The sequence below is a fragment of the Xiphophorus hellerii genome, chromosome 12 (genome assembly GCF_003331165.1).
Source record: "Xiphophorus hellerii strain 12219 chromosome 12, Xiphophorus_hellerii-4.1, whole genome shotgun sequence".
Taxonomy (NCBI): Eukaryota; Metazoa; Chordata; class Actinopteri; order Cyprinodontiformes; family Poeciliidae; genus Xiphophorus; species Xiphophorus hellerii.
In genome coordinates, this window is record NC_045683.1 from 20438492 (window position 1) to 20465129 (window position 26638).

Here is a 26638-nt window from a genome sequence, read left to right on the forward strand (position 1 = left end):
AGTCTCCTAATGTCCAACGCTTCAAGGGAGATACAAAAAAGATTTAGTAACTGCAGCAAAAAGTAGTTTTAAAAAGTAAGGAATCAAGAGGAATATGTACATTTCATAATTTGTACCAAAATCCACCTATCCATCCATTTTCTAACACCCTTGTCCCTTAGAGGGGTCGGGAGGTGCTGGTGCCTATCTCTAGCTAACGTTCTGGGCGAGAGGCGGGTTCACCCTAGACAGGTCGCCAGTCTGTCGCAGGGCAACACAGAAACAGACAGAGCACACAACCATGCACACACACACTCACACCTAGGAAGAATTTAGAAAGACCAATTAACCTAACAGTCATGGTTTTGGACTGTGGGTTGTACCAAAATCAAATACGAAAAGTTCAACAGATGTAATTAGTTTAGTAAGGCAATACATAAGAAAATATCATAGAGAAACCCTCAATTTAGCATACACTTGTAGCAAATGAGGTAAATGACCTCATTAAAATTTTTATTTTATTTGTCAACTTCTTTACATTACTATATTAAAAAAATCCTTATGTTCGTTTGTTGTATGGTTTTCTCAGCTATGAATAGACATATCACCATATGTTCATCTCTGAAAGGGAAAAGGGTCTGTTCAAGGCCGGTGTGTCCTGAGTAATTAACTCCTTACACACACCTGACATATGCGCACACAGAGACTGCATTTAAAAAAAAAAAAAAATCCTGATTCTATTCAAAAGAACTCAGTAACAAAGCTGCAGAGCAACTGGCTGTTTTCTTGTTGTCTGCTTAGACTCTCAGTAATTGCTGCATGTCTGTCATTGCCTTCGAAGAAGAGAAAATGTCTTCCTAGGCTCTCCACGGCCTGTTTTGTTCGCTGCACTTGTGTAAAGTGGGAGAAAATAAGTGTCATTCAATGAATGCAGCTATTCTTCTCTTGACAGCTTCATATCTGTTCACTGGGGTGGGGGGTGGCGGGCACCCCTCAAACCCCTCCTCTCCAGTAGTACTGCCTTAGATAGAGTGTTTAAAAAAAGGCTCCACCTTTTTATCCAATCATACACACCCATATGTCTTCAATAAGTTTTTACACACTTACTCAAAAACAAACATTCCCACAAGTGCACCCATTCTCACACACACAGTTGAAGCAATAAAATTAATAAGCCGACAGTAGGTTTTAACCCTATGCAGCAAACTTCTCCATGTCGATACAGCTGGCCGGACGCTTCACACAGAAGCTGAGGCAGAACGACAGGAACTACGATGCTACGAAGAACTTAACAGAATGACTTCACTATAGTGTTACAACTCCACCTATCTGAAGTTCAGACTCTCTGACCCTCTCTCGCGTTTATTCTCACTTTTACAAACATCAGGCAAATGGGTCAGTTGCCATGGTAACATTCACAAGGCCAAGGTCTCCTAGTCTATTGATGAGAAGTTAGGAAAAACATCACCGCCAAGCTCATGTAAGTACACTCATTTACACAGTACAGAGAGCAGTGTTTTACTTATTGTCATTGGTTTCTCTGAGTGAGACGACTAAGGCTGTTAAAGCTGTTAATGTGGAAAAACTTCATTCTAAGCAGAAACATTACTGTTCAACTAAAACATTATTACAAATGCTGGCTGTTTAACAACATCTTTTTTGTTGCTATGACTGCTGAGTCAGAATTTGCATCAGCTACCTGTGCATTTTTAGCCCTGATTTTAAGGTACATTTTTAAGATACACCAGATATTTACTGTTAACTGCCTTTAATCAGTTTTCTTTAGAGGACTACTTGAATCTTTATAAACAGCAAATTTGATTGACCTTGTCAGAACATATCACTCCAGTACTACTAATTCTTGAAAATCATCTATTAAAAATCTTACCTTTCCTAAATAATAAGAAGTTCAAAAAGATTTCAACAATGAGGGACGCTTGATTTAAATTTCCGCATTACATGTCAAAGCCTTAGTACTGTTGAGCCACTGTGTACTGGTAAGTAGTTAAAAGTATTTATTTCTCTTTATACTTTACATTGCTCTTGAGAAACACACCAAAGCCAGAGTGATAATTGACATGCTTCTATGAATGATGAACAATCTATATAAATAAGGCCGGCACTACATATGAAACATCACCACATCACAAATATGTGCTATTGATTGCTGAAGTAGAGTCTGCCACATGAGAACTTGCAGAGCTGCCATGACTTGTCTTTCGCATTACCTGATATCAACATGTATTGAGTAAAGCTCATTGGCCGACCGAATCAGAGGGAGCGAGATGAGGCGGGGGAGAACCCTGCGGCTTACACCGTGGTGCGTATGTTACACTCTATTAAATTAGCATGGCTCCAATATTAAAATAATAACATTTACCTTCACAATAAATGCTCTGGGTTCCAAAATCAATATTTCTACCCTATAATGCCAAAGTATCATTACAAATAATAAGAGCAAAGTTGTTGCATTAGATTGAGCATTTAAAAACTCTGTGAAGGGCATGCACGTAATATAGATTAAATAATTTCATTTGAAATGTCACAGATTGCTACTATAAGTGTTAATGGAGTTACACCGTTAATGTATTTTTTTTTTCTTCTGGTTTTATGACAAAGAAAGCCAAAGGCAATAGAGAGATAATGATAATGCAATAGAGGTTAAAAAAAAACAACAACATAGTTTATACATTCTTACCATTGGAAATATTTAACTTTTTGCATTAAATATATATATAATATAAATTTTCTTTATTTCGGATTTCTTTAAGAAGCATTAAGTAAACATAGTCTTAATTGCTAAATCAAATCATCTGTTTATGTGCACAATCAGGGTGAATAAGGCAGCAAAGGCTCCTGTGTCTCCATTTCCTATTACAGTTCAAAGAATACTCTGCACATCAAGTTGGAAGGGGGGAAATAAGTCATTGATTTTTGTATACAGAGGATATATAAATTAGCAGACCTTGAAAAAGAGGACATAAAATCTTGCAGTGGAGTGATTATTGTATCATCTTTGAGCTGATAGAGTCGAGTCTAAAGGTGAGAACAGAAAGACTGGGAACCATACAGCTGAATTGTGAAGGACCCTGTCATGCTGTCTATGGCCTTATTGGATGAGAAACTCTCAAGGTACTCAGTCTCCATTCAGAGCATGAATCAATGGCTCCTGATTAGATTTCAGGGAGTTACTATGCTGTTTTTGTTTGTTGTGACATCTTCCCTCGCTTTGTGAGGTCTCTGTGCTCCTGCTCGACAAAGGCACCACCTCCTCTGATGGAGGAAGAGCAAAAAATGGGGAGACAGGAACTGGGGGATGGGGATCATTGAAAGGGGCCGTCAAGGCCTTTTCTTTTCGTTTCTCGTTATGTCGCGTTCCGTTTTGCCACTGTGTGCGGGCATAAAAGCACCCCTTGGTATTATTGTGTGTCATTTTATGGCAGCATATAACATCTCAAGTCATGTAATAATTAATCAGCAATTATCAATTGCATATCAGCAGAAGATACTGTGTTGTAAAATGGATTATGGTGAGTTCATTTCTGTTTTGCGCCGGCTGTTAGTATTAGACGTCTTTTTGTTCTTCTTTTCAGTCCATTTGCAACAAAAAAAAATGCAAATAGAAAAAAATGGTTTCAACAAATAATGGAGGATCTTAAGTTTTCATTTATCCACTATACTGGAAAATTTCGCACTTTGGAAATCTTTCAAAGAATTATTTAATCCATCATCTGAAAATGAAAAGCATATGGTAAACATACAAATACATGGATGTATGCCTCAACTCACAGGCCTAGCAAGCACAGCTTTGAAATAAAAGCAACCAAGAGGCTCCTGTAAATCAGGAGGAGCTGTAGTGAGCCACAGATCCTTTAGGTGACTCTTTTGATACAACAACTACTTGTCGTCCACTCCAGAAACCCAACTTTCATGGAAGAATGGAAAGAAAACAACTATCGTTAAAAGAAATACTTAGAAAATCATGTTTGTAGTAATTTTTCATGTCATCTATGACAAACACATAGAAGAAGGTGTTCTGGTCAGATGAGACCAAAATTACATGGTGATGTGGAAGAAAATGTTTTTCTTTATCAGGACCAGGGAAGCAGGTCAGAGCTGATAACAAGATGAACAGAGCGAAATATAAGGCGATCCTGGAAGAAAGACTTTTAAAGGTTGAAAAAGAGTGGCAAATTTCCCATTGCAGCAGGACAAGGATTCGCATATAGTGATACAAGATTGGCCAAGTCAAAGTCCACATCTAGATAAAATTAAAAATCTGTTTGCAAATATCACAGGTTTTTGATTATAAGACTTAAAAATTGATATTTAGAGATGCCTATCTGGTTTAACTGAGCAAGGTACTATGATGGTACAGTAAAATTGCCATAAACTCAAATTTATAGATGATTATTTCTCTTTTTTACCAGATGCTCTATGAGGAAACATATCCAGCTCCATTCCAGCCAAGGCAAGGTCAGTCCACTCCGACATCACAAGCAGCAATGTTGGTGAAAAACAGCTGAAAGAATCTGATAAGCTCTGAATGTAAACATGGCCAAAGCATCTGCCTTAACAAGAACTGTGCCATGCTAAAAGGTTACTTCAACTGCCAAATTCAAATGTAGTTGAGGCGGTGCACAGAATAATTAATCCTTTTCCTAGGGAACACAAGGAGCACTGGACAGTCTAACGCTGTGAGCCGCTGGCAGAGGAAAGAGCTATGCCACGTCCCATGAAGTCTCACTAAACAATACAGTCAGGGCATGATGTCATCTGCCACATCATTGCCCTGGTAACCGCTCTGTAGGAGCATGTCTGTGAACACAAGGGAAAAAAAGAGACTAACCTTTTCAATGAAAGAGTGTGAACATGGTTGAAAAAAGGACGAATCAAAGAATTACTGGATGGTGTTGGTACTTTTGTTGTTATTTCCTCTGTTTTTGGTGTACAAAGTCAAAATAAGAGGAATGCTTAACATCTGTCTTTAATGTTTGAACTGGTTTGTCCCTTTCTAATTCTCCTCCTCTTCTCATTCATCTGTAGGTATTTCAGTTGGAGGAGTCATCTTAGATCTGTGCCTTTTAATGCTGACTGCCGCAAGTCTTTTGAGGCCGACTACAAAAGCAAGCCAGCAGTAAACTTTTTTTCCCCCTGAAGGAGAAAAGGAAGAGCTGTTTGGGATAACTTCACTCTGGGGGGGATTCGTGTCCCCCAAAATGTGGCTGATCTGAGGGGATACTACTTGTAATGTCACTCTCTGGGCCCTGAAAGTCCTCTAAACAGAAAATGACAAACACATACCTGGCACCGCAAGGTAGCCATCATCTCATATTTGCTCTTTCAACCATAAAAAATCAATAAGTAAGCAGGCTTTCATGTGTGGCTGATGCATGTTTAAGAAATGCATTGCTGAACATGTTACATACATGGTTCAGTCATATTATTATGACTACCTGCCTTATTCTCACAAAGTAAGCCTGGAGATGCTCAGTTCACTCCCAGCAGAACTACTGACTCAACCTGTGCATTTCTACTGAAAACAAAGACCTGAGCCTTAAGATGGGGTCTTTGGTTTCATGAACCCCAGAAGTGCAAACTTGGCCTTAAGATGATGGTATCATCCCCATACATAGCTCTGAAAAAGAGATCAGAGATGCTCAATTCATCTGCAGTAGAACCATTGACCCAGGCCGGAGATGCTCTACTCCCCTACTGATCCAGGCTGGAGATCTTTCCTTCATCCCCACAAGAACCACCAATCCAGGCTGGAGATACTCATTCATTCCCCACTTGAACCAGTCTAGAGATGTTTTACTCCTGCCCACCTACACCGCTGATCAAGGCTAAAGATCTTGCATTCATTCCATCCCAGCATGAACTTGTTCGATTTCTCCTTGCTAGAACTCCAGATACCCAGATGGAGAGGCTTGGATTATTGCCACAAGCACAAGTTGGTGATTGTCACTTTACACCCAACAGAACACCAGACACTTAGCAGAAGACATTCATTCAATTTAACCCGGCTAAAGATGTTTGCTTATCCCTAGTTGCAACACAATGAAAAACTCAGAATCATCCCCAAATGATGACTAGATACCATAACTAAACCTAACCCTAATCCTTCAATTCCACAGTCATAACACCTAATCAGCATAAGTAAGCAAAACAGTAATGATTTTGTTGTGTCTATGCTGAACTATAGTCTTCAGTTCCAACAGCAACAGCAGTAGCCCTGTTGCAGTTCCCCCATCGGTCCCAACAGCCCTCTCTAGATGTTAGGAAGTGCCTCACCATCGTCGATCTGACTCTGGGTTCTACATTGCTGAGGTGGCAGATTGTGGTGGAGAGATGCCTCTGTCAGAATCGTGCTTATCCTCTGGTGCTAGTCCCCATCTTATACATAAAATATCAAACATCAGAGGGACAATATGCTGACCTGCTCTGACCTCCGCACAAAAAAAGACACACTCATTCGTTTGCACATAGACACACTTAACACATACGTACACACACAAATGGATGCTGGCATACAGTGACACACTCACACACAAGCGCTTGGAGAGCTCAAGTCAGCTCACATCCCCCACTCGTACGTGCCTTGACTTTTTTCCATCACCGCCGTATCCCTCAGATGATGTATTTGCGACATCTGGCGGCACTCGCTATATTCATGGGTACCGAGATGCAATGGATGCAGGAGAGAGAGATGGCGAAAGCTACAGAGGGGAAAAGGGCTGCCTGAGATGGCAGAGTGACTGACGGGGAAAGAGGCAAAACAAGTGGGGAAGAGAAGGAGAAAGGAGCCCTAATCGGGGGGGATGAAGAGGGACGAATTCATCGGCGTATACACCATCAGTTGCGAGCAACTTAAACCCACAGCAAAAGGCTTGGGTACCCCCTAGTGGGCGCCCAGTGGCAAACTGTGCCATTTTTGGCGTTGTTTTGGGGGGTGTCGCGTTGGGCCGCTATGAATCCATCAGGGTCAGAGGTCAGCCCTCTTGAGTTGCAGTGACATCATGACAATAGGACACTTTTAGAGTCCCAGAAACACAAGCTGATCCCTTCTGCTGAGCTAAGGCTTCAGGCCCCTCTTTTCCCACACATTCACGCCCTGCGTCACACAGGCAAAGAGGGAGGGAAAGAGAGAGCAGAGGGGTGAATGTAGGCCTCACCCCCAGAGCCTCCACCATCTCACCCCCATCGCTCTCTTTCTTCCTCTCTCTTGCTATGTCTTTCAGGAGCTAGATTAAAAGAGATGGCTTAATTCTGTCTAATTATCTACCCTTACCCTCCTGCTGCCGCTTCCCCCTCGCTCCTCTCCCCATATCTCAGCGTGTTATCCTAATTAGCTGACGTGGACTGTATCTACTATACAAACAGTTTGAGCAAACTGAAAAATATACTGTATTTGCCCTTAAACGTCATGCTTGTTCAATGATCTTTAAGTGTTTCTTTTAGCTATAGAGGTGTTACAGTACTTACTGACAACTTTTTCTCTGCACCGCTAACAACTGATACGATTGATGATCATCAGCACAAAGCATCAAATTGCTCAGATAATTGCAAGACAAAAGGGGAAATTCTGTCGACAAACTTACAGTATTACAGGACAAACTTACAGTATTACAGCTAACCATATTAGATTAACAATGAACAATAGAATTTACATTTTGCATTTGCTTTATATAATTACACTGTAATGTGTGTATGTAAGAGAGCGCATCTGCATGCACGTTACATAAGCAGAAATCACATTAATGAGATGATACACAAGTGCTGAAAGTGCTAATTAGCTGCCAGGATGAGTGTGAGGAAACTAGGCGAGGATCCGTGTGACTTCAACCATTGTACCCCAAACCCCCTCACACATTCATAATTCATTTCATCATGGACGGCAATGGTACTGTGCCGCTTGGTTTATTCCCCCCTCTCTCTTGCTCTTTTTTCTTCCTCTCTTGCTGAGAAGATGATGGTTTTCCTTTCCCCGTTTCTTGTTTTCTTACTTGCTGTGAGGTATCACCGAGATCTTAATAAAATGCACAAACTAAGGATGTTCGCCTTGGGACCCAGCTGTCGGGGCCACTTTGACGGCTTCATTTGTGGTGTCGCACTTTGATCCTCCCTGTCACTGATAACCAGTGCCACTGAACAGATATGTGCAACCCACCTTTAGCCTAAATAAATGTATTTAATTACAGAACGGAGCAAAGTCAGGTAGTGTTTAAAAACTGGCTAACTTCATTTACAGCAATACAATCATTGAGCCAACATCACCAACACCTCCAGGGAAAATTGCATTGTAAAATATGTACATATTTTTATATTTATATTTTCAGATGAACAAATACTCTCATATCAAATCCTGTAAAGAAGAGTGAATGATTAACTGCTGTACAATCTGAAATACAGCTGTGGTAGGTAACTTTTATTTAAAAAGAAATATATATATTTTTACATACTTGTTAAAACTGTTACCAGCAGATAATCTGTGAAAACATCAATCTCCTCCCCTCCAATCTGTGGTACTATTGCTGTCTGAAGAAATGCATGGGTCCTGACCATAAACCACCAGGAGGAGGGTCTTAGAGCTGTCAGTCAACCTTGTGTACTCGCTCCTCAGTGTGCTAATGGAGGAGTAACAACATACAATTACAGGAAAACTGTTTATCTGCCGATGGCCATGCTAGCTAGCCTTAGCATTCACAACAGACTCTGCTAGTTACGCTGCAGCGTAACAAAGAGCAAGGGGGGAAGAGCAAAGGGTGGCAAGAGCAATGCAACACGGAGAGTGATTAGCAGTACTAAGTACTAATCCTGACCAGAACTTATCAACATGAAGTTTCCATGTTCACTTTGTGCAATTGTGGGCTCTACTCAGGTACTCTGACTTCCTCCCACAGCCAGGAAGGTGCTTAAGATGAGTTTCTATCATGGGAAAGACAAAGACAATTAAGCAAAACCAAAAGTGAAGATAATTTTTATCATGCATGATATGACTGGAAAATAAGATTTCCAAAAAATGTTCCAAGAGACACCAATAGGAGCATTAAACGGACCTTTGAAATATGTGGAATAGCTGTAAGCCTGCCTGGCCACAAATGAACGCTCAAAATTTTATCAAGAAACATAGACAACCTAGAGGAGAATGTTGACAGAGCAAACAATCACGGAAAGACAAATACAACTACTATATATCAGCTGGATGTGTTACAAGGAAAAAAGAAGATAGCTGAAGGGATGGCTGAAGGGAGTGCTGATTATAATCGGTGCTGTCAGGTCTAAGATGCTGAGATGACAAGGATATCAACTATAGCGACTCAGTGATACAGACGCGCAGAGACGGATATCAGCCTACACTGATATTACACTGCATAGACGGTAACCATATAAACAATAAGCCATCAATATTTAAAACAGTGCATAACTGAACATATAATAGGCTTTTAAACAGAAAGTGAAAAAAAAAACTAATGATTTTATTATTTTTTATAGTTTATTTGGTGCATATGTTGCCAACATGTCAACATAAATTTAATCATTAATCCCAATGAATATAAAAGATGTCAGTATATAATAATTACAAATAATGAAATAATTAAAATAATCAACTTAATTCAAGTTACATGTTTCATAAAACTGAACATAATTTACAAGGCAATAGTAATGTTTGAAGGTTTTCATTGAGTTTTCTGGCAGAAGTGGTTTTGTTAATTGTTACTGTATTCCACCAACACTGATTGCAGTTAATATAGCAGTATCAAAATGACCATACAACACCTCCAAGAAATGGCATGTATTATTATGATCATTAATTAACATTTAGATTAAATAAATGTGCCTTAGATTTGTTTAAGCACTAAACAGAGGGTTGGTAGAAAGTCTTATATAGATAATTTGGAAGGTCTCATGCAAAGAGTTGACCTAATAGGGTCAACTCTTTGAGGGTTAAAACATACATGAAGAACATATATCTAAAGGATCATGCTTATGAAGGATAGAGACCAAACAAAATGGAAGCAGAGACCTTGAGAACAGTATGGGGTAGAGGCAAGGTCTACCACACAGTGAAGAAAAGAACTTATTTTAAAGGTCTTAAAGGAGACATACTGAGACAGGAAAGTGAGGCAGGCTGCCTGATTGAGAATTACAGTCCTGATTTCACTCTGCCATGATCAAACCCATTCAAAAGAACAACAAAAAACATCCCACGTAAACATTTGTAGACACTCATATAGAACTTCCTGTACCTTTGTGACAAGCTCTTTATTCCTACAAGTCAAACTCAAAAGGAAGAAAAAACAGATTACAAAACAGACAGAATGATAGGAGACCAGATAGAAAGAGACGGGACAAGGAGCCTCAACAGTAATCTAAATATCCTCCACCATGATTGTCATTGGCATTCTTATGGACTGGCATGCATCAGCACAATATGTCAAATAATACCACTCAATCTGCTGCAAAGGGTAGACCTGTTTACATAATGTCATAGAGGAGGGGACCTCTAAAATATGTTTCCCGAAAGCCCAGGCCCTGAGTCCAAACAATTAATCAGAATCACTAAATATTTCCAGAGGCAAATTCAATCACACAGACTGTTCTTAACAGTCATGACAAGGCAAAAATAGATGGGATTTTTTAAAATGGATGAGGAAAAAATTGATTTTTGAAAACCTAATTCATTGTCTAAGAAAAAAAAAGCCAACTCTTTGCCATCATGTTGCTGTTTTTATTCTTTACCTCTTTTCCTTAGTCTTTGTCGTCTGTCAAAAACAACTTGGGCTAGCATCACAAGCTGTCATATCAGGGCCATCCCCTGCATCTAACAAAAGGGAGCATTCTGCAGTTGGATGTCAGAGGAAAGAGACTTGGAGACTGAATACAGATATGAAATGCAAAGACTAAAAAAGATTTTTTTTTTTCCTGTTTGAACCAGAGTTTGTGCCCTGAGGACAGACCCATTATGACACAGTAAAGGAAGTTTTCCATCTTGTAACAGAAAAAGCAAAACGACACAGAATCTTCAAGGTAGTGAGAAACGTAAAGTGTAACTTTGGATTACTAAAATTGTTAAAAATCATACTAGAACTTTACCAAAATGATGGTACCTTCACGTGACTATCATCGGCGGATCACCATGTAAGAATGCTTTTCTTAACAACCAGCTCGGAACGTGGCTATATGTAGTTTCAACGGATCACAACACAGTACCGTGAGTCTTTTATCATGTCTGAGTGGACACACACATATACGCAAAAGTACACCCGCACACACACACACACACACACACACACGCACACACTCAGAAAGAAACAGAGTCTTTCAAGATCAGCAAATGCTTTCAACCATCAACATCACAGAAGGCAGATAAGTGTGCCCCTTTTTTAGCAACAACCACCGGGGAGGTGAGAGGCCTTGTAGTCAACACGCTGAAAGACTACTCAGTGATCAAAGACTCAAAAAACATGACCCATGATGGTTTCACAGAGAAGATAGCAGAGACGGGAAGCAAAAGCAGGTAAAAGGAGACAGAGTTGAGACAAACATAGACTAAAGAGCTACAAAGGTGGAGAAGCAAAAGCGCGAGGGTGCAAGCACATAGTTGTCATTGGCCACACAAACACACATATGATATTTACAGCATGGACAGAATGTTAAATGAGATCTTTTTCTTTTTAGATTTGAGGATTTATACCCGATGTGCTAGCGCATGCATATTCTATATTTTGGATTTGTATACTAAGAACTGACTACATTTTTGTTGAAATGACAAAATACACTTGTGACATAATGGATACTGGTCATTTTACCTCCATGCTATTTCATACTTTTGAAGTTTCTGTTAGACCGACTGTCATTTTATACCACCTTGCTACCATGTGTATACAGTTATATGATTCCAGTAAAAAACATCTACTAAAAGGAACTCGCTCAGAGTTAGTATGATGTGATAAGGGTTTATAGTCTCTCCTATTTCATAGAATTAGAGCGTTCCAACAACATTCAATGTAAGCTGGGCATAATATAAATCATCAGTAAATACTCCTTATTAAATAAATGTTCTCATTGGTTAACTAGATATGTGTGAGTTAATGCAAAATGTTTTTTATTCTGAGGTTATTTAGTTTTCACTGTCGTTTGATTTGGTCTGAATAGTCCATCCTAATTTTAATCCTCAAAATTTCTTGGATCTTAGTAGCAAAGCTACGTGATGGTAAGATAACAATGTTGCATACAGGCAAAACAACATTTTTTATTAGAGATATAAAGGAAGTTGACTGTTTCTATCTGGATTCTCTGCCTTTTCAGAAGTGACAAAAAAGTCACGTCATGCATGACCCGTTCAGATCCACCAGCGATTCAGGCAGAAGGAAAGACTGCTTGAGTTCTAACATTTTTTTATTGCTGTACGCTTGATATACTTTTTGGCACAAGAGAAACATGTTGAAATAGAAAAATGATGACTGGAAGACAACAAAAAGAAACAGAAACAAATGTAGCGAGGGCTCCTGGACAAAAGGCTGGAGGCTCAGAGGGCAAAGATGCCTGCATTAGAATATGAATCCAGCACATTGGGCACTCCTGGCACTTAAAAAGCCCCGAAAGTCAAGTGTCAACCATTATGTGCCATCAGTGGTGACACAGGGTCACACAGCAGGACAGATAAGGTCGGCAATCGTACTCACCCACTCTCTCAACATGCACCATTTAGCGATCCCCGAGAGAGCAAAAAGAGGGGACTAGCTGTCATTGCATAGAAATGGGCTGGGCAATGACAGGAACATCTATCCAGCCCTGCTGCAAGACTTTTCTTGTTCAGGATATAAAACCGTTTATGATATTCAATTAGATGAAGAGAGTCAATATTTGCATAGACACATTTAGCTAATGATGTGATATTTTACATAATACGTGACAAGTACATTAACGGTGGAAGCGTTCACAGATGTACCTCATTTCCCCCGATTAACTTTCAAACAGGTACAAATAAAGAACACGGGCAACAGGCTGAATTTATAAAATGCCTGAGTTGTTTGCTGCTAAACCAGCTCTGTAATTACCTGAAGGATGTTTTAATTGTCACATGTTGTACTCTTAATATTAGTCAACGCTTTAGCAGCTCTCCAAGTGAGATTGATTGGATAAATCAGTCGGAATTATAGCGAAACAGGAGGCCTGCCAATCAGGCCATGTGTGCGTTTTCTGCATTTGTGTGTGTGTCTGGGGACGTGCCAGCGCACAAGCCCATGTTCATGTTTGTTGGGATGTGTGTATGTGTGCAAAAGTACTGTATATAAGGCTGACAGCTGGGCTTGTTCAAAAGGCTTATTGAGCATTCTGCCTGTTTGGGAAGCAACAAGCGCACAGTCTATCTGAGCAGGGATCTAAAACCTCTGTCAACAGCGTAGTACAACTGGTGTAAACAGCCACAGAATCAACATGCGATCATTCACATACCAATGGAGAGGAGACTGATATACTTTAGTGCAGTGTGCTGTGGGATGAGAGATAAGAAAGATGACAAAAAGACAACTCTACTGGTCACGAGTCAAGAGCCTCAAAGGCTGACATTCAGAGTTGGAAAGGGAGGATAGCAGAGGGAGTGTTTGCATGTGATAGCCTGTGCATATAGGCTTTGCATGTGTGCGCATGCAGGTACTGTAATTCTCCTTGGAATCTCTCTGCGTCTGTATTGGATTCCACCAGTATCACACTATAGCGTGTGTGCGTAGCACGTGTGTCAGTCCATCAGCATGTCGGCGTCACAGCCCTTCACTAAGTCCCAGATTAACAGTGACAGGCAGAGATCCCTCTAATTATCTCTTTCTGGACCACATGCAAATGGCAAAGCCAAGTCGAGAGCGACGATTGGCTGGGGCTGGTTGGGCACCGCCGATGGGCTAATGAGCCTGGCGATGGGATGGGACCTCGTAATGTGCCATCAGAACAGAACACACCCTCACCATCTCTCACAGGAGGACACACGCTCAGACACAATGTTTTAGGCTTTTAACTCCTGCTCTTTTCTAGAGTGAATTATAATAAATGGGAACAGGGAGGAGCAGATGTTTGGAAAATTAATAATTATGTAATTCAGTAAACTTGGTTTCATTTTTATGTGAAAAGAAAAAGTCCAAATTAGGACCAGTGCATTTCATGTAAATTAGTTGATTTGCAGTATCATTCAATAAAATGATAAAACATTTCCATCCTGCAAGCTAAAGCTCAAAGTCTGAGAGGGTCTGAGAGGTGTTCATTCATTAGAGCGAATGTGACTGTTGACAAAGGTCTGCAGCAGTAGCTATAAAGGCATCTCAGTAAATCAGTAAGAACAACAGAAACAGTGTCAGACAGCCCACCACTTTAACATCACTTGCCCTTAACAATAAGCTTGTCCTTCCAAATTGGCTGACAAAGAAAAACATTTAAGGTGATCCTTTTTTTTTTGCGGGCATAAAAATGGGATGGGTAAAAAAAAGCTTTCTCTGAAAATCACCAGCGTCACAATTAGTGGCACTCTTGAGAGTACCTACAAAAGTGAAAGTGAAGCACATTTTATTACATACTTTTAAAATAAAAAAAAAGATCAGTGTCAAAAAACTAATTAGCAACCTATGATTCTCTATTTCCCCCAAAGGTATGAATATGGCAAGGAAATAGGATCATTTTCCTTACCTACTTCTCAAAATGGGCAAGATAAGAGAACAATTGTCATGAAATTGGCTGCTTACCTTAGCTTGTACATTTTCACTGTCAGAAAAGGAATTGAAAACAGAACAACTGTCAGGTGACAACATAGACATAAACAGGTTTCATTCAATTGTACATTTAAAAAGGTAAACATTGAAAGAAATTTTGTGACAAATTCGTGGAGCTGGATGAGTTTCCATCATGCACATTGAGGAGGACAGGAAGAAAGGCACAGAAATCTCCACAGCTCCCTGTTTATAAACAGCAAAAAATAAAAATAAAAATTCACAGACAGATTTTGCAAACCTAGTAAAAGATTAATTATTTACAAGGGTTTTTGCACATCTTTACCTGAGGAGTTCTGCAGAGTGCAAAGTATGAGAAAAACAAACCTCCTATACACTTTAAAAATATAAAGACTGTTGTGAAAACAGAATAATCCTAGTGTTCAAGATTCTATTATGTTATTTTACTGCGTTGTTTTTAACTTCTTTGTACAAGCACTTTGAATTGTCTTTGGCTGAAAGGTGCTATATAAATAAAGTTGCCTTGCCTTGCCTTGCCTTACTGCGTACCAGATAAGGTAACATAATATCTGATGTGATAAGATATGATGAGATCTTATCCTATCAGATAAAATATGATAAGACAACCATGTCACAGGACATGTGATGACAGTAAGTTGCATTCCGGATATGTCTTATCCAGCATGTACCAGTACAATTAAAAGTAACTGGAATCAACAAGACAAAAATAACATTAGTAATTAAACTGAATTATGTGGTACCCTATTTGATCAAATTTTGTTTAAATGGCTGTTTTACAAGTGTTCACTTTAAATACTCTGACACAGTTAATGGGGAAATCAGTTTCCACCCACCCACAGCAGAGAATAAAGTTGAGTTCTTCTTGCCACTTTATCATAAATGCCACATCTGCAGCTCTACCAGGGTTACAAAGTTCCTATCGGCTCCTATCTCAGATAAATACTGTACGTGTTTGGTCTGTGAGTTTAGATGACCTGTTTGATGTGTTCCTTGCTCTTCATGATGCTTTTTGTTCACTAATGTTCTCTAACAAACCTCATTGTATTTCACAGACTAGCTGTTTTCTTTGTTGAGTTCTGATTATGCACAGGTGGTGTATTTAGTATCTAACTGACTTCTGAAGGCAGCTGGTTGCACTGTTTGTTATTTAAAGAGGACTGTATACTGTCTTCCTACATCTACTTGTAAGAACTACACCTCATAATTATATGCAACCTTTCCACAGAACATGAAAAAGTTAACAGGAGATAACACCATTTACAAGGCACTAAATATATATATATATTTAATAACATGAAGCAACTCTTCTTTGGGACAGCGAAATACAGATATCAAACAAACAGGTTACAATAGATGCCTGCGCAGCAAAGGTTACAGAACAAAATGTGTTCTTTTGCTCTGCTGTTAGCACGTCGAGCAGAGTCATGTGTAGTAATGACTGATGTCTCGTGCCTCCAAAATGGTCTGACCATGACCACTCTCTGAGAAGATGGATTTTCCTCGACCCTTGAGATCGTTTTTAGAGGGACAAGACAAATATTTGAGATGTATCACACCGAGGCATCATGCTGGAGGTGAGAGAAGGTAAAGGGAGAGTGAGAGATAAATACAACAGGGGGTGGAAAAAGAACGAAGTGGGGAGGAAAGTGCAGCCTGCCTGCCTGGCTGACAGTTGACTCTGTTGGATGTGACTTTCACAGTCTGCTGGCGGTTTGTGTGGAAGCCATCACATCTGTGACTGGCCGTTTGATTAATGAGCCTCTCAGCTTGTCTGTGCAGTTTGAGGAGGGGCCATGGCCTTATCCCAGGCATCACTGATTTATTCGCCTTTGGAGCAAACCTCCAAGTATAACATACACTAAAGTGTAATGCTGAACATTCACACACACTTGTGCAGGCGGACACATGTACGGTACTCCCTCCACGATGTGCCTGCTTTAGACCACTTGGCCTAGTGCAGAAACACGTGCATATCAGCATATGCAGTAGGCCTTCCCTCGCCAACGCCACCTGCTTACGGCTAATGAAAACTTCAATGTGTCAGTGCTGTTCAAAGGTAGCGAAGACTAAACACAGCATGTATAACCAAGCAGACAAAAGATACATTCTGTCTCGACCAAAACAGACTCCCATCTCTAGCTGTCAGTCAGTGGAAGGGACACACAAGAGGAACGATGAGAGAAGAAAGCAGCCCTTCCTCAATGACACATCACACTCCCCTGATTTTCAAAACTGACAAGTCTTTTGAATTCCTGGCCTTGCAAGACAGAGAGCCTGATGATGGCTCGAGAGCATCTCTCCTTGTTTTTCTGGCAGTAGCAGCCATGAAATGTCACTCTGGCTAACCTTGAAGCTCCTTTTCTCCTGTGTGTGTTTTTAATGCAACCTAAACTAGGGCAACCAGCTGCTTGAAAACTAAAAGATAAGATTTTCCCCGTTAAGTCAGATAAATGATTCAGTAAACACTTACAGGAACAGGCACATACATTAGCATGTACATGCCCTCACAAAGGATGCACGTGTACAGTCATCGCACACCTACACAGAGCCCCAGCAAACACAAGCACAAACATTTCCTCATTCCCTGAAGCATAAAGTAAGACCATTAATCCAGACACACTCCGATCCAGCTTTTCCCCAGGTTGATCAGCGTCCGTGGAGGAAGACGAACATTCTGACATATTTGTTTTTATTTTATTCCCTGAGAAAAAAGCCCACCATATGGCAGCGCCCAGGAACAGATGGCGATTGCCCACTTTCTGAAAGCACAAGCGTCTATTGCTGCAATTTAAGGAGCTGCTCAAGCAAGAGAATGCCACAGACTGGCATTTTTCCACAAACTGCTATTGTTATGGACCTAAGGGGTAACAGAAACGATCAGTAAATGCAGAGGACACACTTTGTTGTTTGAGCGTTTCTTTATCGCTTACAATATTGAATTACTTAACCTATAGGCCATTTAAAAATCTGTTATGGCTATTGTTTATCATTTTATAAAAATAGAAAACAACAGTGCTTACTCAACAAAATAAAAATTAAAAAAAGCTTTGAAACTTAGCTCAGGCATATACAGTATGTGCATCAGTATAACTTTTCAGTAATTCCCTTTGAAAACCAAAACTCACATACATATTGATCACACACACACATTGATGTGTGTGTTTATTTTGTTGAATTTTGATGGCTATGGCTTACATCTAATAAAACGCATAGTTTGTTTTTTCTGAAAATTGGAATATTATGTAGAACTGACGAAATAGTTTGAAAAAAAATAAGAAAATGTTATGACTAACACAACGATAAGAAAAACTGCTGAAAAGATAATTTCTCAGCGAACATTTAATGACACCATTCACAAGGACTGCAAGGCACAAAAAGTTAAGTGAATGAAAAACTGTTGTATTACAGCCTTTATATGACCATAAAGGACTGTACATGGCACAAGAATTTAGAAGAAACTAACATAGACTGGCTCAGTAAACATATTAGAGTCCATTTAAGATGGTTAGGCTTCCCTAAAATTACAGCAGTGCCACAGGCTGAGCGACTCTATGCCATGTGAAGCTGATGCAAAATGAGCTCCAACCAAGTTCAGGGTCCACATAGTATACAGGACAGTCACACACTTTTCCGCATGCTTCCATTTCTGCTTTAAAAAACATTGGCAATTTTCAGTTTTTATTTATGAGAAACCAGATTTTATGCTGTAATCCATGTTTATTAAATCACCAGACATAAATAAATAAACGTGATTGTATATTATATGAGTTTCACTTTTAGAATTCTTACTGAAATAAATTGACTTTCAATAACATTCGAATGTGCTGAGTAGAACCTGAGTTGATAGGTGAGCAGTGTAAGGCCCTCACATTTTCCCATCCCGTTTTTGAAGGGGCACCAGTGGTGTCTTACCACAGGTAATGTCCTTGGATGATACTAGGTCCAAGTGATGGAGTGGAAGAGTGCCCTGTGACACATGAAGTGTCATTCCTCATAGCTAGCTGCCCCTTATCAACCAGGTCAGAGGACCTTCGCTGACATACAGGCACTGGAATATAGTTTTACAAAGTCACCTTGGCAGATGACAGTTAAAACCTGACTTCTGTCTGGGGCAATACACCACACTTTCTTCTGTTTTATTTTCTTTGTATGGGAAAGAAAAATGACATGAAAGACTTTGGCACAATCAAAAGAAAGAATAAAGTGAAGGGTCAGTAAAGTTGCTATTAATCCCAGCCTATAGAGGTGTTGAGTTTCTTTTGACTCTTTGATACAAAAGTATGGAGGAACGGTGTTTCAAGTGCTCACTGTGGAAAAGGTTTCTTTCAAAGGCTCACCAAGGACAAGGCAGATGAGTTATCCGTTTGTATACATCTAACTGAGGAGAAAACTCTTCATATTCATTTGAAACACTTCATACTTTGACTTCCAGCAATTATAAGAATGAGTGCCTCCTAAGTTTAAGAATGGGGCAGAATACATTTCAATTATAAAATAGTGACACTTAATTCAGATCATTTGCTTGCAAGTTTCTTCAAATGAATTATGTCTATCCTTCAACATCATTCATTTTCTATATCTGCTTATGATTATAAGGTTGGGGGGTTGGGAGGTTGTGTCAATTCCAGAGGATAAATAGGTGAGAGGAGGAGTCTCCAGAAATTTGCAGGCCAACAGAGAGAATCAGAAAAAACAGCTATTGGATGCACATACTCATACCCAATGAAACAATTAAGCTAGCATTCATGTCTGTTGAAGAAAGCCACAGTGCTAGAAGAGAGCACACACATCCAGAAAAACCCGACCCATGATTCACACCTTGGATCTTATTTGCTGCAAGCCAGTGGTGGTAACAAGTATACCACCATAAACCCCAGTTTAGATCACATGTTAAGCAAAATAATGTAAGGGGTTTTGGCATTTCACAAAGTGATGTTACCTTTATACATCAGAAAACAAGCAGTCACCCCATAAACATGAAAAAAGCTCTTGAAAGAGTTAGAAAGAAATAGAAATGTATTCCTGTATGTAAAAAACAGGAATGAGGCAAAATGAGGCATTTTGAGGGGGCAGAAGTACAGAGTGCTGAGGATGCCTTTAAGGCTTATTTGGTCCTTGTAAACCTAAAGTATGAACTGCGTCCACATTTTTTGCACGACAGCAAGGTTGCTCCCTGAGCAGATTAGGCCTCATCAGGGCTGTAACTAGTCAGTGATCCGTTTTATGATGTTTACAAATAGACGGGTTTTTGCCTCATGTGCAGAGTTCCTGTTGTTTAACAATGGTGAAAAAGAAGCTGAGCTAAAAAAGCAATGAGCTCAATTTTAATAATCCATCTACAACCTGACCCTTACCAATGGTAAGATACGGATCATGTCTCCAAGGATTACGTCTTAGAGGTAAGTGGTTTAAACAAACTTCCCTTCTAAGGTGGTTGTGATTTCTCTTAGGAATAAAAAGTTGTTAAAAGGGAAAGCTCGGAGCAGAGTTGCTGCATTGAAAAGAGTCAGGTGAGATGGTTTGGGTATTTCATCAGGATGCCTTTTGACTGCCATCCTTTGGAGGTCATCCAGACATGTCCAATTGGAAGGAGGCTCCAGGCCATACATGGAACTCGCTGGATGAACCACAATCTTTTTCCCCCTGGAAAGATTTTGGGATCCCCAAATGGATTCCTTCTAGAAATTATTTTCGAATATTTTAATTTGCGTTTCATCATCAAAGCTATCAAAATAAATAGTACAGTCAGCTTCTTTGATTTTCAGTCAATATATTCGTATCTCATCATCCACCAACAAAATAAAACAGCTTTTTCATCAATTACAAAACTCCCACCCAACCTAGGCCACCTTGTAGTAAACAGATAAGTAGTCTAAAAAGTTACCTCGCAAAGAAGCTATCAATCTACTTACATACATACATATCAAAAGCCAGTGTGGAATGGAAGTCAGGTCAGCCAGTCAGCTAGTCAACCCTGGGGGTCCTGTAGTATTAATCAGTCTAGTTTCTGCTGAAAAGCTCAATCTGCAGATGATGGATGAGCCATCATGCTGAGGGAACGGAAGTGACAGGTGACAAAGAAGGACACACACACCTGTATAAATTGACTATGCCTCCTGTCTGGCCCTGATGTTACATTGTCAAGGTAGCGGAGTGTAAGTGTATGTATGTATGCGAGGGCGTGTGTGCGGGGAAATGTGTGTGTTTGTGTGCAAAGGCTCAAATGTTCCAGTGTGTGTCCAGCTCAGCTAATGAAGTCATCTGAACTGTGATTTAACAGCTCTGGTTTAAAAGCCCAGCGCCCTTAACTCATAGCCTTGCTCCATTAGAATGTGACATAAAACCTGGGCACAATAACTGTCCTGCCACTATAACAATATATTGGAGGCCAATGGGCCACTCTGCTAACTCACAAAGTCTGGTGAGGAAGAAATAACATCATCTGTGTACAGAAAAGAGAAGTCGTTCAAGGAGACTAAAACTTTTAAGATGGAAAGAAAACTGTGGACCATGGAAAGTAAGAATGATTTATCTTATTTTATACAACTCAAACATTCATATTGGGCATCACTGCTACAACTAAGATTGTCATGAAATCTCACTATTTCACTTTTTTATTGAAAACAATGGGGGTAAGTAGCTTAGTTCAAACAGTGATACTTATATACATTAACTATACAGTTATACAAAGCAACTTTGTTGTGTTAATCTTGGTGATTATGACTTACATAAGTATTGCATGTAAAGTAACAAAAAATGTTATTACATAAAATAATAATTTTCTGATAAGCTGCTTTTTGGAAAACCTTCTTAAGATCTTATGATTGATATTTTAAACAAGTACTATTGTTTTTACATTGGTTAATGAGTTTTTTTTGGTCATTTTGTAGCACTTTGAGATGTACACGTAAAGTGCGTTATAATTTTAAAAATTTGTAGTAGTAGTGTAAGCTATAGGGTTTAATCAAAAATAATCAGAATTAAACACTTCTAATACATCATTCTGTATTAACAAGTTTAGTTTCTATGTAGAAAATCTAGTAAATTTGAGTTTCACTTATTGAACTACATAAATAAAATACATTAAATTTTTTGTTCTAAATTACTGGAAAGAACTTGTATATATATATATATATATATATATATATATATATATATATATATATATATATATATATATATATATATATATATAATATCCTGTATGCTACAATTTTCCCAGCAACTAAAGTGGAAGAAAACCAATTGTTGTCTGTATGAAAATATCCCAATGATATACAAAGTGCCTCATTCTCATCTCAACAAAACAGCTCAGTGGATCAAACATGCCTATCTGAGAATTAACTTCTATAGCTCAAGAGATATTTTTGAGCACTTATGAATCCAAGGGAAAGTTTGACAGCTTACATGTCAGCAGTCATGGAACCAGCTTCCTGCTTTCTGTGAGTGACTCAGGCAGAACCAAAGCCATTCTCCAAATCCTCCATGAAATCCACTCCTCAGGCCTAACAAAGAGCGGCTAATGATGGAAATGACAGCATTTAAGACACTTTGATATTGGGAGATTAGGGTAAATTATATAACTTTTACCCCCTCCTATTCCTATTTTTCTTTTAGTTCCTTATGAAAATTGACTGTCGTCTCTTAACGTGTCACTCACAATCTCAAACTGCAAGCTCCAATCTCTCTATTTCTCTGCCTTCCTCTATCTGACTTAATATCCACCTTATCCAGTTTCTATTCATGAATGCCCTAACCCTAATTTGGCTCAGTCAAGCTATGACAGTCCCTGTTTTACCATGCAACAAAGCAGCAAATAAGGGAGGGGAAGAATGGGTTATGTGTATGTGGGAAGATGAGGTAGAGGCATGAAGGCGACAACGCTCGTCACAGCATAGCACAGTGCTGCGTACTTCACCCTTATTAGGCCCGTGTCCTTGGCAGATGCAGAGCTTGCCCTTTGTTAGAAAGGTGTGTGTGTGTTACAATGGCAGTGATTTAGAATGGATTGGGCGTAGGCGTGGAGACAAGGTGCAGTAGCCCCATAGCTCCCTGATAGCTGGCAGCGTGACAGCTGTGAATGGAGAACAGGGAACAGCCTGAAGTACTGCAATCTAATATGTGTCACATACCTGCATAAATATTTATGCCTGTTGCAGAGCAGGAGGGGAAGAGAGGAATGGGAGGATGGGACAGGAAAGGTGGTCTTAGGCAAAAAAAACTTCAGTCAGGTGACACTGAGATCTGAGCCAGCCAGTCTTTATCCATCATCAGCTCAATTTTATTAGTCCTGAGATCTCCAAGTAAGCTCGGATCAGGTAAAACACATGCACTTAATGCATTTTACAAAACATCTGAGACATTTACAGGCATCCCTGGATCAGATGTGCAAACAGCTAAAATAAATATATCTTTTACTGCAGTTATATAATCTCTCACTTTAGGAAAAAAAACCCATCTTTAATCTGTAAATTTATTCAGTGGGGGGGAGGAACTCCATTAGGGATACAACTACTGATATCACTAATGCTCGCTTTAAAATAAATATAAATCAAGCCCTTTAAGATTTGTAATATTTCACTTTATTTAATAATAGCTTCACAGGAAGGGCAGAGAGGGAAAAAACTTGCAGGATAGCGACTCAGGTCACCAATCAAACCCTTGAAGCTGCATCAAGAACTTCAGCCTCTACGTTCATTTGTGCTGCTTTACCACTGAGTCTCCACGTATTTCACTTTGTTAAGAGGACTACAGCTTTTAGATTCTACTAAATAATAATCTGATATTTTGTTTCCTTGGGTTATATATGACATAAAAGAGAGGTTCATTTCTTTTATCCACTGGCCACTAGGCTGGACAAGCATCCACATTTGCCACCACTGATAGTGAGATGGATGGTAAGAGATTTTTTAAAATAAGAATTTTAACAGAAAAATATTGCTATATATATTTATGTAGCTCCCAATTTAGAAGAAAAAACAATGGTCTCAATGCCTGTAAGGTAAGCTGAAGACAAAAGAGGATAAAGAAACATGATTCTGGATGACAGAGAGACATTGTGCTGAAGAGTGGATATAGAGTTCTCTTTATGACTTAAACTTGTGAAATTTTAACAAGAAAGACTAAGTACATAGGAACATGCAAATATGATCCCTTATTTAAACTAAAAGAAATTAACTTAGTGCACCCCTTATCAAAGCCCCTGCAAAAACATTAACCCCACTCAAAACCACTGCAATTGTCATCATCATAAAGCAGCAAAAGGAGCAAAACCCTATATGGCTCCAACATCCTTCTACCAATCCACAATGCAACTTTCATCCTATATAATAAAACTCCGTTGTATTGTATAATTTCAACAAAACTATAAATAATTAAGACAGAGAAGAGAGCTTTCTGTGGAAAACCCACTCTTTTGAAGAGAACTCTGCAGCGGCAGGGTGAGGTTGGACACATATATGAAAGATTGTTGTTTTGAAAGGCGAAAAAACTTCCATTGTGATTTAAGGGAGACACTGTGGCTCTTAATAATTAGGAAAAAACGCAACAACGAAATGAGCCAAAAACTGCTTCTGTGCTCTGTTTCATTTAGTTCAAATGAAGACAACACAGAGCAGAGGTACTGTTATTAACAAAACAAGCAAATTAAAATCAGCGTGCCAACAAAAACAGATATGGGTTGGATGACACTGACCAGTTTTCAGCTTTATTGTGTGAACTTCATCCTGCAGCTGTGCAGCACCTGATTTCACCACCGCCTCAACTTATCAATTAAAGTCACTTCTTATGAAAAATCACCTGTCACAGAAAGAAGCAACATCTTTCTGTGAAGATCTAATCTACTAATTAGCTGTTTCCACAACTCAGCTTTAAAACAAAAATGAACAAGGTGGTCATCTGAAGAACTGACAAATTGAATGTATGTCGTTTTAGTTTGTAGTCCTTGTCCGAATCCATACATACCTATTAAGTACATCTTACCTGTTGGCTACCAGACTTCTGAAGGTGACCTGACTCATGCCCTCATAGGCTGGCAGCAGCCTAGGCCAGTCCCACGTCCAGTCAACCACTTCGCTCTGTTGATGTATGAGGAAAGCGTATTGTTAGTTATTAATCAGGGTTAATACCATCAGTGCATTACCGCTCCAGCTGGGACCCCACTAACAAAGAAGGAGGGGGCGGGGGGTACTCCAGCGCAGGCCACGACATTGGATATCAATCATGTCCGCACAAGAAGGTTTTTATTCCAATAAGACAGCAATTAATTTATAAAGCCATTTGGGGGGATGTAGCCATCATTTATAGAAAGATAAATCAATTTTTGGAGTGAGTCGTTACTCTTCTTGCTGTGCTTTTTCACTTTCCATCTTCAGTGGCATCCTGCCATCCCCCATTTTCTCTCTCTCTCCATCTTTCTCTTGGACATGGGCACAAAAAAGTGTAAACATCAACAACCACACTTAGTAAATTTCACCATAAGAACTAAGACAATAAGACTAGCTTTGATCCCTGAACTGCCACTATTAACTCCAGGTTTGAGTCTTATTGAGAAAACAAGAAAATCAATCAATCAATCAATCAATCAATCAATCAATCCATCAATCCATCCATCCATCCATCCATCCATCCATCCATCCATCCAGTTCTATTTCTCCTCCTAATGGTTGATTGATGGATGCAACTTGTTTTCGCTCCATTCCCTTTTATTTGACAAACAACACTGGCACCTGAAGCAGAAAAGGCATTTTAATCATTCCCTTAATAGGGTGTTTCTATGCAAAGCTATGCAGCCTCATGTGATAAGCCTAAAACGGGCAAAGTCTTTGGATTAAAATGTGTCAGATCTTTAAATGCAATGGCAATGAGCATTGTTGATTCTGTTATTTAAATACATATATAAATATATTTTAAATAAATAGGAACATTTCAATGACTGTTTTCTGTGAGATCAACAGTATTTCACAAAAAAATTGAATCTAGTTTTTATGAGGGACAGTATTTTAAATTCAATACCGGTGGCTTAAAAATTTCTCCCCACAAACATTATTGCACTTGCAATGAATTTAATGCAGTGTTTTGAAATTCTGAATCTTGTTGATTCTGTTTCTTCCAGCTCATCCACAGACTGACATTTTGACCATTCTTCTTCGCGAAATAGCTCAAGCAGTCAAACTGAACGGAGAGTGAGTCGAAACGGTAATTATGTAAAGGTTGCCGCAAATTACAAATTGGATTTACATTCAAACCTTACTGTGGCCATTCTAACGCAATTATATTATTTGATTTACATCATTCCACTATAGTTTTATGATTAAAGTCGTTTTCTACAGGAATATAAACCTTCTGGCACAGTTTGAAGTCTCTTGCAGTTAGTGGCAGGTTTTCCTTCAGCACTGCCCTGTATTAAGATTCGTCAATCTGCAACCCTCATGCGGTCTTAAGAGATGGTGTCATTTAGACGGCATGAGTTTTTTATTTTTTTACTCTGTGTGCGGTTCGGCAGGGTCACATTGACCCAGTGTGTGTCTTTACACATTTTTTTGTGTGTGGTTTTGGAAATTGATGGTCTGACGGGACAACCACCCTGATTCCCCGCCGTCCAACCGTGACATTTTTCGCACTCCTCCTGAGCATCGTGTTCAGACCACAGGAGGGTTTAGCAAACCTCTGAGGTGTTCACAGAATAGCTGCATTTATACCGATTAATTTACAAAAGGTGGACTCTGCTTATTTGCTTATTAGGTCACATCTGAAAGCAACTGGCTGCACTTAATTGATTTAGGAGTATTAGAGTAAAATGGACTGAGTACAAATGCAATGCACACACATTTACAAGTAAAACTAGCAAAACGATACATTATTTTCAATCATCATAAGGCCCTCTTTTTTGGAAATCCTGAAATTTCAAAATACTTCAT

The 26638-nt window shown here is 39.3% G+C and overlaps 1 protein-coding gene across 3 annotated transcripts in view; it reads right to left on the bottom strand.

The window, feature by feature from the left end:
* kiaa0825 (KIAA0825 ortholog) overlaps positions 1 to 26638 on the bottom strand; it is a 135375-nt gene that overhangs the window by 52149 nt on the left and 56588 nt on the right. For 2 of the 3 annotated variants that reach the window (XM_032577450.1, XM_032577449.1), the window contains one exon: positions 24702 to 24796. In XM_032577450.1, the coding sequence (XP_032433341.1) occupies positions 24702 to 24796 (95 nt within the window). Of the gene's footprint in view, positions 1 to 10792; positions 10805 to 24694; positions 24797 to 26638 lie in introns of those variants that run through there. The other variant, XM_032577451.1, reaches the window with a different exon arrangement.